Source organism: Trachypithecus francoisi, unplaced genomic scaffold, assembly GCF_009764315.1.
Source record: "Trachypithecus francoisi isolate TF-2019V2 unplaced genomic scaffold, Tfra_2.0 Lachesis_group11, whole genome shotgun sequence".
In the NCBI taxonomy this organism is placed as follows: Eukaryota; Metazoa; Chordata; class Mammalia; order Primates; family Cercopithecidae; genus Trachypithecus; species Trachypithecus francoisi.
This window is the reverse complement of record NW_022681456.1, coordinates 101597133-101617223: the sequence shown is the minus strand read 5'-3', so window position 1 is coordinate 101617223 and position 20091 is coordinate 101597133. Positions and strand designations below refer to the sequence as shown.

Genomic DNA, 20091 nt, shown 5'->3' with positions numbered 1-20091 from the left:
CAATAAAATCTTCCCACCACTCAGAATCAGCTGAGCAAAACACAACATGGTAGATTAGAAGAGGCCACTCAAACCAGAGGCAGACAGAGGCTGCAGAGAGTGCTGCATCTACAGCATATGCCACTCATGCCTCACCAGCCACTCATCCTTCTAGCTCCTCTGGCATGGGGTCAAGCAAGGAGCACAGTGCTGGTTCTAGGCCAGTGCCATCCCACAGAGAATGAAAGCATATATAATTTTCAATTTTTCTATTAGCTACATTAAAAAGAATAAAATGAAACATAAAGAATTAGTTTCAGAAATATATTTTGTTTCAATGAATATATCCAAAATATTATCATTTCAATAGATCATCAATGTAAAAAGTATTAATGGGATATTTTACATTTTTTTCTTACTAAGTCTGTGAAGTGTGGTGTGCCTTTACACTTCTAGCACATGTCCATTGAAACTAGCATTTGAAGTGCTAGGTAGCCATATGGGGCCCACAGCTCCTCTGGTGGACCGCACGTATCTAGACAATCACCTGTCTTCAGGCCCATCCATCCTCCACCTCTGCCCACATTCACTTGTCCTTGGTTTTATCTTTTTGGTTCTAGATTCCTACTCCAAACCCACCTCTCTCCCCTTGGCTGTAGCCCCCTCCACTGTCAAAATTCCCAACTACCATCCTGATTTGTCATTTTCATCCATCAGTTTTACTGTGTGAATTCTATGCCTACTTACCCTCTTTTACCTCTTATGAAAACTTCTGACTCTTGTTCTTATAGAAATTCCATGTGGGATAGGACAGATAGAGGGATTTAGATCTATGAGGGCAAAATTTTCTTAGTTGTTAAAAAAAGAGCAATTTAATAAAATCTAAAGTTAGAACAACTACAAAGAAGATAATAGGCCATTCTTTGTGATTAACATAAATACAGTCATTCAGATTTCAAGCTATGAGAAACCAAAGGACAGAGGAGGTAAGTAAGAGAACCAAGCTGACAAAACAGGACTGGGGACAGGTGGGTCCAGGAAAAGAGAGTTCCCGTGGTCACCCCTGGCTTACGCCCTTACCACCTTTCTAGAGAACAAATGGAAATAAATATCAGAACCACACTGTATTGTATTTTTATTTTGTCATATATGTAATTGTGCAAGTTAACCAGATATTTCACAATATAAATTCCATCATTCTCCAGGAAGCATTTCACTGTTTTTATAAAGTTATAAGTAGACCCTTGCAGATGGTTTTGAAGACAGAAAATTGGACAAGGCATGCATGGAGAATGAGGTGGGACAGTGTGCAATAATAATTACAGTCAACTTTCTGGTGCCCAGAGTGGAATACCAGGTGTGTTACAACCTTCTCAGAAGGGTGGCTCCACAAGGCTTAATGTTTTCTAAGGATGGTAACTATAACCAAGGTCACCAGTCATGTATTCAACAATGTTCTAAGGATTTATTTTGAATCAGGCTCTGAGCCAAAGCCTCGTAATATCATAAGATAATTTTAAGGGCCATCAGGTAGTTATCATCCATTGGGCTATAAGCAAAACTATTCAGTGCCTCAATCTGCATTTAGAGCATCTTCCTACTTAACTTTCTTTTTTCTTTTTTTTTTTCTTGAGGAGTCTCGGTCTGTTGCCCAGGCTGAAGTGCAGTGGCACGATATCAGCTCACTGCAACCTCTGCCTCCCAAGGTTCAAGCCATTCTCTCGCCTCAGCCTCCCGAGTAGCTGGATTACAGATGTGCACCATGAAGCCTGGCTAATTTTTGTATTTTTACTAGAGACGGGGTTTTACCATGTTGGTCAGGCTGGTCTCAAACTCCTGACCTCAAGTGATCCACCTACTTCTGCCTCCCAAAATGCCTGGATTACAGGTGTAAGCCACCATACCCGACCCCTACCTAACTTTCTCATTTTGACTTCTGTGAACTGTCACCTCTCTTCCTGAGGTGAGACACCCGGGCCTCAGGTCATCCCAGCCATCTACCCTAGACCTGCCCTCTTGAGCAGTTCTCACACTGCAAAATCAACAGGTTCCCTCTCTCAGTGGCAAAGTCAAAGCATTCATTATTTCAGTGACCGGATCATGGTGAAATGTTAAGAAAACATGATCATATTCAGGAATTCACATGATGGTATAAATATGTGTATAGACTAGAAGGGGAAAGCAGTCAGTATAAGTTTTCTAGCAGAGAAACCTTTCTGAAGAAGCAGCACTGATCTGAGCCTTTACGAACAGGTGGGACGTAGACCTGCTTATAGATGCTGTAGGTAAACAGAAAGAATGGAGATCCGCGAGGGCCCAGGATTCTGAGGCGTTCAGTTCTGGTGGTTCATGAAATAGGCTTGAGGACCCTTGTTGATATGTGAATAGATGGGGAGAAAAATATATTATCTAAAAAACTAGACCTGGAATTTCCTTCAGAGAGAAAATGATCTTCTTCAACATTTCTTGTTGTTGTTTCAAAGGAAAACACCACTGTAAGCTGTATTAGACACAAAACTATTTATTCATCCAGTCTGTTTGATTTTCTTCTGAGGCACAAAGGGGGCTACACTTTCCAGCCCCTTTGTATTTGGAGCGGGTATGTGACTACTTCTGGCCTGAAGGTCTGAGCAAAGGTGCCGTGGGTCTCTTGAGGCTGAAACACTTGTAAACTGTGTGGTGGAATGAATACTTAATGATATTAAAGAATGGTTGGAAATATTTTTTTAGCTACCATGAGAATACTGTGGTTGTATATTTTAAAAGATAGCCATATCTTTTAGAGATATTGTATGCTGAAATGATGATGACTGAACTAGCACTATAGTTGGGACTAGTTTCCAAACAGTTTGTGGCGGGTCAGGGAAAACAAGAGGGACTGTTAGTGGGTGGGGCTATTGATAGAATAAGATTAAGCATAGTTGATAAATGCTGAAGCTGGGTGATAGGGACAAACGTGGAGCTCATTACACTATTCTCTCCGCTTTTGTAATATGTACTTGTAAGTTTCAATATAAGAAGTTAGGGCCCCACTAACTTTCTCTCCCTCTGCTACACTGACTTAGCCATTCCAGATGGCACGACTATAAAATGTAAGCAGCTCAGAACCCAGAGTCAACCGGCTGGAAGGCAACATCCCTAGAAAGTTACTGGGCCCTCAGCTCTCCTCCTGTGAACAAAAAATTAAACCTTTTCATGTTCATTCATTTTAATTTCAGAGCTTGCTATTACCTTAGCATAGCCTCGTCTCACCTGGGTGAGGCATAGGTGTGTGAGATTTTAGAGATAGTCTCAGGTGGCCTGTACTGTCTAGGGCTATGTAAGAAATTGTTAGGAATTTGGACAAAGGAGGAACAGAAAATGAAGAACAAAAAAGGAGAGAGGTAGGGCTAAGGAAATAACCAAAGCAAAAAACTTGCCAAAAAATAAAAAATGAGCCATCAAGAATTCCCCAGTGGAAGAGATGCTGGAGGATTTTGTGCAAGATGATTAATGAAGTTACCTGTGGCATGGTTCTGTGATGTAACTCTGCTCTTTGTCTCCAGATTTCTGTAAAGTCCCTTGAGCACAAATGCCTTATATGAGTGGTACTGTAGGGGATATGAATGTGAAAGGTCTATGCCCTCCTGTAAATTGGTTGGCACAAGAAAAGGAAATGAGAGTGGCCATGGTCTGTGTAACAGGCACCAGATGTAGAGTTTAGCAGGAAAGGGAAACTTTCTGGTGCCCAGAGTGGAATACCAGGTGTGTCACAACCTTCTCAGAAGGGTGGCTCTACAAGGCTTAATCTTTTCTAAGGATGCTAACTATAACCAAGGTCGCCAGTCATTTATTCAACAATGTTCTAAGGATTTATTTTGCATCAGACTCTGAGCCAAAGCCTTGTAAGATCATAAGATAATTGTAAGGGCCATCAGGTAGTTGTAGCAGGAAAGGGAAAATGGAATGGGAGATGTCCCATGAGAATATAAGATTCTAGGGAAGCACATAAATCCGGAGGAGGGCAATGAACATTCAAGCAAGTGGGAAAGAATTTAAGCCAGTTTTCTTTAAATCTCAAAGAGGAAGGCCCAAGATGATATTGGGGTTCCATAGTTGCATGCATTTTAAGCCTATCACTGCACTGTGTGGGTCATTCTCATGACAGAGCAGAGTTACCGTCTCCATACCAGGGTGCATAAAAGCACATGCAGCTGAAAATGTCTTAATGACAAAAAGCAAAACAAGGATATATCCAGAGGTGGTAGGGCAAAGTGGCCTTCAGAAACAAAAAGGTAAAGGTAGTTTGATGTTCATAGAAGCAGCAGGCCTATGACAGCAGAGTCAATCATGCATTCATCCATCAAATAGTAAACAATTATCATGGCTCTGTCCTGTGCTCAGCACTGTAAAACCTGCCAAAGACACAAAGAAAGATAAGATATGGTTTCTGCCCCTAAGAAATTCACATTTAAATGGGACGGAAAATTTGGGGAATAGTCTATAACAATAAAGTGTAATGAGATAGAACAAAAATATATCTTCACTGGGTGCAGTGGTTCATACCTGTAATCCCAGCATTTTGGGAGGCCGAGGAGGGCAGATGACCTGAAGTCAGGAGTTCAAGACCAGCCTGGCCAACATGGTGAAACCCCATTTCTACTAAAAATACAAAAATTAGTTGGGCATGGTGGTATACACGTGTAATCCCAGCTACTCGGGAGGCTGAGACAGGAGAATTGCTTAACCCAGAAGGCAGAGGTTGCAGTGAGCCAAGATCTCACCACTGCACTCCATCCTCCTGGGTGACAGAGTGAAACTCTGCTTCAAAAAAAAAAAAAAAAAAAAAAAAAGGCAATGGCCAGATCCCTTACTCTTCATGGATCCTAATGGGTGTAGGAAACCACTGACCTTCTAAATATTAATCCAGCTAGAAATATCATTTGAAAATGACATGGAGGACCTGAGGAGAGTAAACTGTGAGGATAGAGACTATTTCAGGAACACAGGCCAGAGACTATGAGGGCCTTCAGGAAGATGGTGGCAGTGGGGATGGAGATAACTGCATGAATTTTGGTGGTTAAGAAGAACAGTCGGCCGGGCGCGGTGGCTCAAGCCTGTAATCCCAGCACTTTGGGAGGCCGAGACGGGCGGATCACGAGGTCAGGAGATCGAGACCATCCTGGCTAACACAGTGAAACCCCGTCTCTACTAAAAAATATAAAAAATTAGCCGGGTGAGGTGGCGGGCGCCTGTAGTCCCAGCTACTCGGGAGGCTGAGGCAGGAGAATGGCGTGAACCCGGGAGGCGGAGCTTGCAGTGAGCTGAGATCCGGCCACAGCACTCTTGCCTGGGCGACAGAGCGAGACTCCGTCTCAAAAAAAAAAAAAAAAAAAGAACAGTCACAGGACGAGGGGACTGCTTGGATGAGAGGAATGAAAGAAAGGAAGTAGTCATCACCAATCATGACTGACAGGTTGTGTGTTATGGACAACTAAATGAACAATTGGGCCTTGGGGAACTTGCTTATCAAGAGAAAGTTGTGTGATAAAGATACAATGTCTCCTTTGTTCTTTAGTTTCTAATTATATGGTTCTTCTCAAGTGGAAAGTAGAAGCATTTACAATTCAACTTCATGCCACTAAATGGATCCACACAATCTCAATTCATTACAGGTTGGAAAAGTTACTGGTCAGTCACAAAGAACTGACTGACAGCTAATACATCTGAATGTCTGAGTTAAAAAGGAAAGGCAAAAGATTAATGGCCTTGTCACCAGTGTATCCTGAATATTCCATCATTGGAATAATGATGATCCAACTCTGTAAGGAATCTACCTTACATCTTGATATACCCAATGGTCAAGAATAAAAAGTCAAATTCTAAATGGCTTCCAAATTGTTTCCAAATTCCAAATCAACTGTATCAAAGTACAATTTTTTAAGTATTAAAAACATAATCTTCATACAAATACACAGCACAAACTAAAGGTTTGTGTAACTCATAAACGTGGGAAAAAGATACTTGACCAAGAGAGTTCAGAAAAGAATTCGCGTTAGGCAAAGCCTTCTTAGATATAGAAGATATATATATCTTAGAAACAACAAAAATAAATTGGACCTCATCAAAATAAAAAATTTTCATGCTTCAAAGGACATCATCAAGTAAGTGAAATGACAATATACAGAAGGAAAGAAAATGTGTTTATGAATTATAGATCAGATAAGGGACTTGTATCTTGAATATATTAAGAAAAATGTTACAACTTGGAAATAAAAAGACAAACAACCCAATTAAAAAGTGAATAAAGGATCTCCATCAACTTTTCTCCAAAGAAAAGAGTCAGTATGTACATGAGGAGATGCTCAACATCATTAGCCACCAGCTAAATATAAATAAATCAAAACCACAGTGACATACCATTCCCTACCCATTGGTATGGCTATAATAAAACACACTGTCAAAAAGACAAATGTTGGTGAAAATATAAAGATTCTGGAATCATCACGTATTGCTGGTAGGAATGCAAAATGGTGCAGTTGCTTTGGTAAATAATCTGTCAGTTCCTCAAAAAGTGAAACATAAAGTTAACATTTATAATCCAGCAATTTCACTTCTAGGTACACACTCAAGAGAAATGAAAACATACATCTACACAAAAACTTGTATATAGCACCATTATTTGTAATAGCCAAAAAGACGAAACAACCCAAATGTCCATTTTTATGAAAAAAAAAATGAGATGTATGGTATAGCCATATAATGGAATGCTACTGGGGAATAAAAAGGAGTCAAGTATTGACATATGCTACAACATGGATGAACCTTGATAACCTGCTACATGAAAGAAGCCAGTCACAAACTTCCACCTATTATATGATTCTATTTATTTTATTTTATTGTATTTTATTTTGATGGAGTGTTGCTCTGTCACCAGGCTAGAGTGCAGTGGCATGATGTAGGCTCACTGCAACTTCTGCCTCCCAGGGTCAAGCAATTCTCCTGCCTCAGCCTCCTGAGTAGCTGGGATTACAGGCATGAGCCACCACACCCAGCTAATTTTTGTATTTTTAGTAGAGACGGGTTTTCTCCATGTTGGCCAGGATGGTCTCTATCTCTTGACCTCATGATCCGCCCTCCTCAGCCTCCCAAAGTGCTGGGATTACAGGCGTCAGCCACCGTGCCCGGCCATATGATTCCATTCCTACATACGTGTTCAGAATAGGTAAATCTACAGAGACAGAAAGTAGACCAGTGGCTGGTGGTCTATTATAAAATAAATATATACACATATACAAGTTGAATTTAAAAAATTGGGATTTTTTCCAGTCTTCATGAAACAATGTAGGGGAATGAGACTGGAAAATCAGTAACAATCTTTTTTCCAACGTGATGCAAAGCAATAAAACTAATATTTTAAGTTTTATTTTTTCCACTAGAGAGGAAAGAAATAATCACACCTATCAGGGTTCTGTACATTAAATTCTAAGATGACAAAGTTGTAAAATACAATAAGCAGCAAATAATAAGCCTACCAATGTTGCATTCCTCTCAGTTTGTCACATAATGTTCTACATTACCGTGAATGTCACATAATCTTTGTTTGTTTTGTTCCCATGTCTTAAAAATTTTGCTTAACAAAGGTATTTCATAAGCATACCACAATGATTTTGAAGCTCAGTGTAAGCAGAAAATGACAGGGTATTCCCTCTGAGTAAAACACACAGAAATAGATAATGTAAAAGAGTGAATCTCACAAGTAAAATCATTTGAAACAAAGAAGGCTTGAGCAAGCTACTCTTAAAAGTTATTAGGATTCTTAAAAATTACATGTAATTAATAACCCTAACAGCTACTAAATGGAAAAAGAAAAGCTAAACTGAAAACTCTCACCTGATAATAACTTATTATACCTACTTTAAAATAAGAAACAATACTTGCAAGACAGAAGCAAAAATGCTACTGAAAGATGTGCGAAGTTCCTAAATTCAGTAAAAGATGAAACATCAAGGAGCCAGACTGTCAAAACCACATGACAAGCACCTGGTTCCTCACAACAGACTGCAGACACCCAGCCAAATCACAGCTAAACTGCACAGCTGCTAAGAAGGAAAGAAAAGCCAATGCAACTAGGAAGCAGACCAAGATAGTCCACTTTAAGAATTACCAGCCTACGACAGGACAAAGAACTATGCAAGCTGAGTAGGAACTTTACTTGGGAAAAGAATTAGAGACCATTTTCTAGGTGCTCAAAAGAGTCAATTCTAATGTGGCCATCTCAGATGGATGAGTAAAGCCATTCATAACAAATGTCAGTGAAATGTCCCTGGTTATACACACACACACACACACACACACACACACACACACATATACATTTTTTTTTTTTTTTTTTAAAGATAGAGTCTCGCTCTGTCACCCAGGCTGGAGTGGCACAATCTCAGCTCACTGCAACCTCTGCCTCCCCGTTCAAGCAATTCTCCTGCTTCAGCCTCCCAAGTAGCTGGGATTACAGGCACCTGCCACCATGCCTGGTTAATTTTTGTATTTTTAATAGAGACGGGTTTTCACCATGTTGGCCAGGCTGATATTTTGTATTTGAAACACAAGAACAGAAAGATGTTTTTCAAAAGAAAAGAAAGGAAGAATATAAAGATATGGGTATTAGGATATTCTATTCCATCACTTTTTATTAATTGAACTGCCTGAGTCGCTTGCATGGATTGATTCACAGACAGAAAGTCCTGGACAAAATATGTACCAGATCCCTTTGAAAAGTATATATATGCCTTGGAAGTGAAAGGCAGAATCTAGCAAATGGCTCAAGGTACTAATTTTGCCACAGGTTCCACCAAAGAATTGGTTTTTTTCCTACCAGCAGGGATAAAAAACCCCACCATCTAATGCCCCTGGCCCCTAAGATGTTACAGCTAGGAGAGCTGTGAGTCAGATATCAATGACTACCTTTTCCTAACACCAAGGACCTTGGGACAAGCACTTATTTACTTACGACATGAGATAGGAATAAAATAATTGCTTGGTGAGTTGACAGCAGTATGTTCTCGTTCTCCTCCATCTGTCTCTTTTTAACTGTACATCTTAGTGTTTGGAGACTGGTAAGCTCAGGGAATAGGCTATGTCTAACTACAAAGATAAGTATGAATGCTCAAATTCAGGAGACAAGAAGTCTTGGAATGAAACCAACCCAAAGCTAAAGGAAATGTAGCCACTATACAAGAATATATGGCAAAATTGGTTTTTCTCTTATAGACAAAGGTAGTTATTTAAGGAGCTACGGAACACAAGACAGTATATTAGTGAGCTGGCACAGCTAAAAATATCTGGACGAGCAGCCCTGGAGATTTTGAAGGCCAGGGAGAGATACCTAAAAATGGTGAGTAGATTGCAACATTAACAAAAAGCTGGGCTAGAGACATCAAGCTTAATTAAAGGATATATTAAACAAGAATTTTTAAAACATAAGATATAAACAACAATTTATAAAGGTTCTACACTGCTGAGAAGGAGTAAGCCAACACCAGAAGTTGGATATCACATTATTTCTGAGAGCATATTCAAGATTTGTTTAATACAAATACATGTTGGAAGTAATGAAAACAAGCGTGACATAGTTTTTATTATAAAAATGTGATAATCATATTGGAAGATAGCCTTTTAAAATGGGAAATAAAGAAAATAAAGAAAGAGAAGAAAATATTAGAAATAATTTTAAAAAGAATACAAGGCAAAGAAAGTAGTAGAAATTTATTAATCCCAACACAGAAGTTAATTGATGATATAAAGGAAAGATCACTGGCAAACATAAAAACAAAATCTAGGCTGGGCGTGGTAGTTCACACCTGTAATTCCAGCACTTTGGGAGGCTGAGGCAGGTGGGTCAACTGAGGTCAGAAGTTCGAGGACAGCCTGGCCAACATGACGAAAACCCCTCTCTGCTAAAAATACAAAAATTAGCCGGGCATGGTGGCATGTGCCTGTAGTCCCAGCTACTTGCTACTCTGAGGCAAGAGAATCACTTGAACCAGGGAGGCAGAGGTTGCAGTGAGCCAAGATCACGCCACTCCACTCCAGACTGGGAGACAGAGTGAGACTCCATCTCAAAAAAACAAAAACAAGAACAAAAACAAAAAACGAAATCTAACGATCTGTTGTCTCTAAGAGATACAAATAAACTAAAATATAAATGCCCCATAGATCAATATTTAAAATTTATCATTTCTCCACAAATACAAAACAAAGTTAAGGTTACTATCATTAAAATGATATTAGATAACATTAAAGATATGTAAAACTATGAACATTTTAGAAGAGTGCATCTTAATTTTTTATATTTTTAATTTTTTACAGTCCCCAGGTCTCTTATTTATTTTTTGACGTCTATTATGACACAAATCCATAGGGGACAGGTTCCAGCAGGGCAGGCTCCATTCCACTCGTTCACAGAGTGTGCTTCTCTGCCTTCCTTCTTCTTCTGATCATTTTCTTTCATGCATTTCAGGAAGCTATCTCAGCTCTTAGAGTGCTTAATACGCACATTAAATCTCTTGGCAAGAATCTTGCCCTGAACTTGTTTGTTTATAACAATGCCAACAGCAGCTGGGTAACATTGTAGACTCTTCCAGTTTTGCCATGGAAACATTTGTGGGGCCTTCCTTTTTGAACAGGACCCATTCCCTTGATGTCAACAATATCACCTTTCTTATAGATCTGCATGTATGTGGCCAAAAGAACAACTCCATGTTTTCTAAAAGGCCTAGAGAACATCTATGGGATGCCTCTCCTCTTTTTCTTTGTGTTCCTCATCACAGCAAATCATTAGAAGATGGTGGTTCCAGCCGAAAGAAAGGCATCACAATTCTTAAAACATTATAGCAACAATATATTCTGAAGGAAGGTATTAAAACTGCCAAATATAATTACATCTGAAAGCCTCAACTGTACATAATAGCAAATAAAATAGTTACGGGCTTAAATCCTATTCAGTGAATCAGAACCACTGATCAGCATTACTTCCCAATCCAAACCCCTCAGAACTCTTAAGGACAAATGGAGTGATTAGCTGTATCTTAGCAAAAACTGTTGTTCATTTCTATTTGTTACTTCCAACCACCCCACTTATTTTATCTTACAAATGGTTATGATATCCAGTCAACCTCTGTACACTTCTCTGCACATTGTTCTGTAACATTCAACATATGTATCAATCAATAGATAGTTATTATTGATAAGTGACTGCTATGGTTTAGATATGGATTATTTGTCCCCACCAAATCTCATATCGAAATGTAATCTCCAGTGTGGTAGTGTGGAGGCCTAGTGGGAGGTGCTTGGGTGAGGAGGGCAGAACCCTTAGATTAGAATAATCCCCTTCCTTGGAGGTAACTTCTTGCTCTATTAGTTCCCACAAAACTAAGGTGCTAAAAAGCCAGTTGGCACCTCTGCTCTCTCTCTTGCTTCCTCTCTCTCTGTGTCATCGCTGCACACGGTCAGCTCACCATCATCTTCCGTCATGAATGGAAGCAGCCTGAGCCCTCACCAGAAGTCTAATCTTAACTTTCCAGCCATCAGAATAGTGGGCCAAATAAATGCTTTTCTTTATAAATTACCTAGTCTCAGGTAGTTTTTTATAGCAACCAAAAATAAACTAAGACAGTATCCAGTTAAATATTTGTTGAATAAACAAATATACACCAAAGGAAACAACAGCAGTAATACTGCCAAAACTGTTTTATTTATTGAAAACAATTTCAAATGTATAGTTTCTTTTCTCCCCACATGAAGGATAGACCACAATCCTCAATATGCAAAGTCAGCCTGTAATTTAAGATTACTCAAAATTATCTAATAAATACCAGGTTTTAAAAAAAGTACTTATACTAACCTTGTAAGAATGTAAGGCGAAAATGAAGCTGGATTATCCTGCTCTGAAAAGAGGGGCATAGATCCTCCCATTATCCACAGACGGAAGTACAAAATGACAAGCACCTTCAGAGAATAAGAAGATTCAGTGAGATTGCCACCAATAATCTCCACCCTTTTTGCATGTGCATTCTGTTCCTCTAACAGGGAATGAAGTCAGTCGCCCCTCCCCTTAAATCTGAGTTAGTCTTGTGGCTGGCTTGTATTGACCAGCAGAACATGTAGAAGGTACCTTATGTTACTTCTGGACCTAATCTTTGGGAGGTGCAGCAACTTTTAGTTTATTCTTTTAGAAACCAGCTGCCATGTGACAAGGAAGTCTTGACTACCCCTCTGGAAAAAGAACCCACAGGGAGAGGCCCTTGGGGATGAGATATCACGTAGAGGAGAACCAAGATGACCTGGCTCAGATGATAGCTGAATAAACTTGATTGAGTAACCTCAGCCCCAAATCATGATGATCAGAAGACCCGAAAAGCTGAATACTGCCCAAACTAAAGCAGATAGGGCCAACATAGGGTTATTATATTTAAGCCACTAAAGCTCGGGGTGGTTTGTTATGTGGCAATAGACAACTGATACAGCCAGCATTGCACTGCCTCCTCTTGAGACAACTCAGTCGCAGCATCTTGAAAAGGACTCATAGAATACTGCAGTTCACATTATCCCCATCATCAAATCCACATGTCCCTGGAATGCTTTCATATATACCTTTGGACGCTTTGTAACATTATGGCATGTCAACTGTTTGATCCCAGTATCATGATGTTAGAGTCTATTGCTGACTCTATTAAATAATCTGAATTACATCTCTGAGCTGAGATACAGTGAAAACACTCCTTATCAGATATTTCAAAAGTATATATATATATATACTTACATAACTTAGGACCAAAATGGCCCTTTTTAAAAATGGTCTCATGGTAAGCAGGAAATTTCTATTGCTGCTTGCTCTCAGATACCTAAAAAGGGAAAGAAAAAAAAATCTCAGATAAGTGTGTCTACCAGACACAATGTTCTCCTTTCAAGGTGAAGACACTGCAGCTCTGAAGAAGGCTGCAGAGAACAATGCTGAGAGCAGGGCCTCTGCAGCCAGAACACCTGGGTTTCCATTCCCAGTTCTGCTGCTGCTAAGAGACCGGGAGACCTCGGGCAAGTTTCTGAACCTCTTTGCACATCTATTTTACTCACTTATAAAAGGGAGACAATAATAATATCTACCTCACAGGAAAGTTGGGAGGAATAAATGAGATAATATCTAGAACAGGACTTAGCTCTGTTAGCTATGAATATTACTATCCCATCGAATCCCAAATAACCTAGTCATTTTGAAAATGATACAGTTACACTGGTCACAGGGATAATCTTTAACAAAATAAGAGTTTATTTACCTCCTTAATATAATTTGAAGGCTCCAATGTCTTCCACCCACAAAATACCTCACAAATCTCTTACCTCTAAAAATAGAAGATGCCAAGGTTATAGGAGGTTAAGTAATTTATTTATTTATTTATCTATTGAGACGGAGTTTCGCTCTTGTCACCCAGGCTGGAGTACAATGGTGTGATCTTGGCTCACTGCAACCTCCACCTTCTGGGTTCAAGCTATTCTCATGCCTCAGCCTCCCGAGTAGTTGGGGTTACAGGCACCTGCCACCACGCCCAGCTAATTTTTGTATTTTTAGTGCAGACGGGGTTTCACCATGTTGGCCAGGCTGGTCTTGAACTCCTGACCTCAGGTGATCCACCCACCTCAGCCTCCCAGAGTGCTGGAATTACGGGCGTGAGCCACTGCACCCAGTCAGTTAAGTAATTTTTTTAAGGCAACAAAGTTATGAGTATCTGTGTTAGGATTACAGCTCACTGGTATTCAGCGAATAATTTTCTCACCTGCTTGTGGTTCTTAGAACCAAACTAGGTTACAAGAACGTCAGCTTCTAGAGGGGTAGGAACCTGTGTGGATCCTGCCCTGATGCAGCTTACTCAGTCATAGAAAGTGGGAGCTCTGGATATCTACATATAAGACATGTGGTTGGCTGGTTTTTTTTAAAAAAAAGATGATGAAAGGGAATCAAGAGAAGCTATCAACAAGCCCCAAATGAAAACATAAAATAAGTCTTAAGTCATTTTCACCTACATGCAAAATTCTTCACGGAAAATACAGAGTGGAGGGGGAAAACAAAAGTCGAATCAAATCACATAACCCGCAAGCATTTCCCACCTCATCCTTATTTCCTCTACCCCCTTTCATTGTTTTTTTCTCCTTTTTTAATCCAATTTTTCCTCAAAGCGGTTTTCCCCTACAAAATTTGCATTAAAATCTGCATGAGGTTTCTTCACACAAAGGGAATGTTCTATAAGGGGGAAATCCTTTTGTAAAACCAGAGTGGGTTAATATCTCACAAAGAAATGTCTATCCACCTTGAGGATTGCTTACAATGGCCGGGCGAGGTGGCTCACACCTGTAATCCCAGCACTTTGGAGGCCAAGGCGGGCAGATCATGAGGTCAGGAGTTCGAGACCAGCCTGGCCAATATGGTGAAACCCCGTCTCTATTAAAAATACTCAAATTAGCCAGGTGTGGTGGCAGACACCTGTAGTCCCAGCTACTCGGAAGGCTGAGGCAGAAGAACCACTTGAACCAGGGAGGCGGAGGTTGCAGTGAGCCGAGATTGCACCACTGCACTCCAGTTTGGGGCACAGAGCGAGACTCCATCTCAAAAAAAAAAAAAAAAAAAGATAATTGCTTACAAACACATGTGGCTTCTCTGCTTTGTAACAAATGGCACTGTGAGAAGGTGACAGCCTCACGCTTCCTTCTCACCTCCCTTTTCCTCTGCCTGGTCCGAAAAGAGCTGTGGAAGTGATATGTGCTCAGATCTGGCCATTCAAGTATTTAATGAGTGGAGAAAATGAGGAGTCCAAAAAACACGAAAGAGAGTTGGCTTTTAGCAAGCTCTGGACTGGATCCATCCTCAAGCACTGCATTTAAATCTCTTTCATCTTCCTTAGCTGCCAACAGAGAGCTTGACAAGGAAGAAAGCCAAGGATACTGTCAGCTCTCACAAGCCACGGGGACAGCTACTGCCCCAAAATGGGCTTTAGGGGGTCCACTGCTTCCTGAAATTGTGCACAAGATTTTGTGTGTATTTTTCTGAGGCAAAGTCCTTGACTTTGATCTTCAGTGTCAACTGGTTCTGCATTGCCTAAAAGGTAAAGCCCTGCTAAGCAACCTTCTCTCAGCTCTGCCTCTACTGTGACTATTATTTTCAGGCCGACTCAATTATGACCACCCTGGTTATTTCTGCTGTTCCTTTTCAGGACGTTATCAATGGCAGCAGAAAGGCAAAGAGAATGACTGAATGTAAATGGAAAAGGTGCTGGGGAGGGCTGGAGAAGCAATACATCCGAATACAAAGGCACTTCCTGGGGTGATCTGCTTCTGGAAACTTCTTTTCTCAAGTTCTCTCTGTTGATTGTTTCTTTTAACATAGTGGAAAAATTAGCAGTGGTTTTCCTTTCCATAGAACAACAAAACACAAAGTTTAGGATATTTTTTCAATGATAAAGTTAGGTAAATTCTTTTTTTTTTTGAAACAGCGTCTTGCTCTTGTCGCCCAGGCTGGAGTGCAGTGGCATGATCTCGGCTCACTGCAACCTCCGCTTCCTGGGTTCAAGCTGTTCTCCTGCCTCAGCCTCATGAGTAGCTGGGATTACAGGTGTCTGCCACCATGCCCAGCTAATCTTTGTACTTTTAGTAGAGACAGGGTTTCGCCATGTTGGCCAGGCTGGTCTTGAACTCCTGACTTCAGGTGATCCACCCGCCTCGACCTCCTAAAGTGCTTGGATTATAGGTGTGAGCCACCATGCCTGGCCAATTCTCCATATTTTGTTTCACTGAAAGCTTGCTATGATGGCTATTTCACTGAGTTATATTTGTAAAGTGTCCCCTGGTTTAGAAATTCTTGGGGAAATTCCATTTCCTCAAGAAGCTAAAGGCACCAAATAATTTACTGTTAAAATGTAGCATCCCAATGTAATGAAAGCCTAAATTGGTAAAGAGAGCAGTAGATGAAAAAATAAAGATGACCTCTGCAAGATTTCTATTTCTAGTTTTTGATCAATAGTAAATGAGAAAGTAAGCCAAAATAACATGGCTGTCTTTTTTGGTAAACACTAGGTCAGAGGCTGAGATCCCTAAGTTCAGACAGGGAGCACTCTAAGGGCTAAATTCTCTGCATCTTTTCCTCTTCCCCTACCCTCACCAAAAATGAACAAACTTTCCCCATCAGTCCAATAGACATGATCTGTGAAGTAGAACCAAATAACAATACTCAATACTATTAACAGCAATAATAAAAATAGCAACAACTAATATGTGCTGGACACTAATCTAAGTGATTTGAGTATAGTAACTTATTCACCACTTACAACAATTCCATGAGGAAGAATATTATAATTTATTTCTTCTAAATGAGGAGACCCTAAATCTGTGAATAACACTTAACTATGACATGAGATTCTCTCAGCTATTTATTTCAACTATAAGAGAAAGTATCTAAAATTGTCTTCAAATACAATTTACTATGTAAATGTTATTACTAATTTTTTCTAATTCCAGTTAAGTTTTCCATTCTTTTCCTTGCAAAGCCAGAGACAATGTCAACAACAAAACCAGACCACTGGTGAAACCAATAGAATGAGAACTAAGGGTCCAGGGTTCTATTCCTCTGTTCCCATCTAACTTGTCACATGATGTAAAATAAATCTACCTGAGCTTCACTTCCTTCCTTTATTAATGAATGTTAGACCAAATGGTCTCAGGGTCCATTTCAGGTGTAAAATATTGTGATCCTTGGATGTTCTCATCAACTGATGACACCAAAACTGACCAAGGAAAAACGAAGAAACCTACCCAATTTCAAAAACAAAAAAAGAAAGGAATGTCAAGGGATTCCTGAAGAGTCAAATATTAACTGACCCTTCACTTGGAGTAGGCCCTTCATAATTTGCAGTTGCATATGAAAAAACAGTTTAACATTAATTGAGATTATTGGCATCGAGGTTATTGGCATTGTAAAACTATAGTTGCAACGACTTCTGATTCTTGCCAAATAAAGGCAAAAGATTAAGGTTAGCCATAGTAAATTCCCTAAACTACGCTCCCATATGTCCAAGTTTTCTGACTACTGTACCATCCCAGTACATCATGTTAAAGTAGAGTTCAAGTTTACCTTCCATAGTTACTCAGTCCTCAAATCCTATTAAGAGATACTAGCAGAGATCAGAACAACTAGCCAGCCATAATCATCCACCTACCCATAATCTTGAGAGCTAAATAAACGCTTATTATAAATCAATGACCTTTGTTAACACAAATTATCATGTCAATAAATAATTGATCAGATGACAAAGATTCTTTGGCCAAAATCTAGTCAGGTTCCCGAAACTTCTCCTAGGCCCATCTGTGCACTTTCTTGTAAAATCCAGTTTTAGCAAGAATCCCACTAAATCAGTTTAGCCAGAACCCCCCCACCAATATCTGATCACTGTCAATATCTGACCAAGTTCTTTATCCTCCACCATCTCCCAGGAGATGTCTCATCACCCTGGCCTGTCTTCAGGAAGAATCCTATTAGGTCTATTTAGCCAGAATTCTCCCTTATTCATGATGTTTACTCAGTAATTTCCATCCACTGATGCTCCCCCAACCCACCACACCCTGTTCATTGGCTATAAATTCCCACTTGTCCATGCTATATTCAGAGTTAAGCCCAAACTCTCTCCACTACTGCAAAATTCCATCACAGTGGTCCCTGTATCAATTGCAACAGACCCATCCTCATCTTAAATAAAGTTTTCCTTACAGTGCTTTAACAAGTGTCATTTGAATATTTTTAACACATACAGCAAGATGATCAATAAATGCTTACTGAGCCAAATCAAATTGTAAACATCTACCTCTTTTCTTTTCCTTCTTTCTTTTTTTTTTTTTTTCTTTTCTTTTCTTTTTTTTTTTTTTTTTTTGAGACAGAGTCTCACTCTGTCACCCAGGCTGGAGTGCAGTGGCGTGATCTCGGCTCACTGCAAGCTCCACCTTTCCGGTTCATGCCATTCTCCTGCCTCAGCCTCCCGAGTAGCTGGGACTACAGGCTGCCACCATGCCTGGCTAATTTTGTGTGTGTGTGTGTGTTTTTAGTAGAGACTGGGTTTCACCGTGTTAGCCAGGACAGTCTCAATCTCCTGACCTCGTGATCCGCCCACTTCGGCCTCCCAGAGTGTTGGGATTACAGGCGTGAGCCACTGCGTCTGGCCTACCCCTTCTCTTTTTCTGTGTTTATCTCAGATACAATGAATTATAAGTGTTTAACATTATAGCAATAAATTATAAACAGTGACATATGAAATTCCTTCTAGAACATCAATCTTAATTGACATAACTTTCTTTGCTCTTTCAAGGCCAAAAGGAAGTTAATAAAGAGTCACATATTCGGACCAAAAAAGAATTTTTGAAATCAGAGCTTTGTCAACAGAAATTCATAATTACTGCTTCTCTTTGAAACTCAAGAAAAAAGATTTCTCAGTTGATCAGAATATAACAAAGACACAGCTCACATCAGAAAAAAAAGCATAAGCTTAACAAAAACAACAAAAGAATTTTAAGTGTCTCTTGACACTTAACAATAAAGAAAACTTAAGTGTCTATGGGTTCTCTCTTTAATGTACTTTCCTTGAACCCATGAAGTGCCTCGTCTAAACCTTAATAAGCAAAGGCATTCCATGGAGGAGCCGAACAACCTTTGATGTCTCCTTTGATATTCAAATAAAGATTCTGAAGGAAAGGAGCTAACTATTCTAAGAAAACAATGATGCATATTTCAGTTCTATCTACTCAGAAATTCAAACTGACCTTCAATACCCCATTCTAAGGCTATGATAATTTTCCTTCCAGAAATTTTAAACTCTGAATTCAAGTTACTTACAAGAAAATAGTTACTTCAATTATCATATATTAAATGGTGAAAATGAAGACAAAGAAGGCATAGGAGAAAACAATTTAATTTCTCTTAACCATTCTGCAAATTAAAGTTAGAGGTGGAAGGAATCAAAACAACTCACATAGTTTTATAGATAAGGGGAAAAAATGATGCCCAGAAATGTTACTTGGCCTGCAAAAAGGTCATGATGCTTCAGTGTCAAAGGTCAATGAGTTTAAGCTTCATCAATTTATTCAGAGGACCTAATTTTTATTCTATGATTAATTTAGTTGGAGGCCTTAGTTTTTTATTCCTTCTACAACTAATAGCAAAAATTTCAGATATCACCCTTGTCTCTCATTAACAGTCCCAGGAAAGTTTCAATTCGTTACTGATGGCGGGTACTGAATCCATTTAATAGGCACGAATCACTGCGCTAAGCACCTTACTATTTTTATTTCATACTAGCCCTGTGAGTTCATACTTGTCCCTGTCTTGCAAATGAGGCTGAGGAGGTACTTACTCAGGATCTCATGGTTGGCAAGAGGCAAAGTTGAGACCCAAATCTAAATCCAAATCAAGCATTCACTGCTCTGTACAGCATAGAAGTAAAATAGGGCTGGTTTAGTCAGAATGTTTTCAACACAGATCATTGTTAAATTGCGTTTCTGCATTTTTTTTTATTATTATTATTTTTTATTATTATACTTTAAGTTCTAGGGTACATGTGCATAACGTGCAGGTTTGTTACATATGTATACTTATGCCATGTTGGTGTGCTGCACCCATCAACTCGTCAGCACCCATCAATTCATCATTTATATCATGTATAACTCCCCAATGCAATCCCTCCCCCCTCCCCCCTCCCCATGATAGGCCCCAGTGTGTGATGTTCCCCTTCCCGAGTCCAAGTGATGTCATTGTTCAGTTCCCACCTATGAGTGAGAACATGCGGTGTTTGGTTTTCTCTTCTTGTGATAGTTTGCTAAGAATGATGGTTTCCAGCTGCATCCATGTCCCTACAAAGGACGCAAACTCATCCTTTTTTATGGCTGCATAGTATTCCATGGTGTATATGTGCCACATTTTCTTAATCCAGTCTGTCACAGATGGACATTTGGGTTGATTCCAAGTCTTTGCTATTGTGAATAGTGCCGCAATAAACATACGTGTGCATGTGTCTTTGTAGTAGAGTAATTTATAATCCTTTGGGTATA

The 20091-nt window shown here is 39.6% G+C and overlaps 1 protein-coding gene across 3 annotated transcripts in view; it reads right to left on the bottom strand.

Annotated features, from left to right (window-relative positions):
- Positions 1-20091, bottom strand: part of TMTC1 (transmembrane O-mannosyltransferase targeting cadherins 1) — a 294086-nt gene that overhangs the window by 154104 nt on the left and 119891 nt on the right. For 2 of the 3 annotated variants that reach the window (XM_033222533.1, XM_033222535.1), the window contains 2 exons: positions 12779-12860; positions 11861-11964 (listed from right to left, as the gene is read on the bottom strand). The exons of the other annotated variant lie outside the window; for it this stretch is intronic. In XM_033222533.1, the coding sequence (XP_033078424.1) occupies positions 11861-11964; positions 12779-12860 (186 nt within the window). The remainder of the gene's footprint in view (positions 1-11860; positions 11965-12778; positions 12861-20091) is intronic. 3 annotated transcript variants of the gene reach the window in all.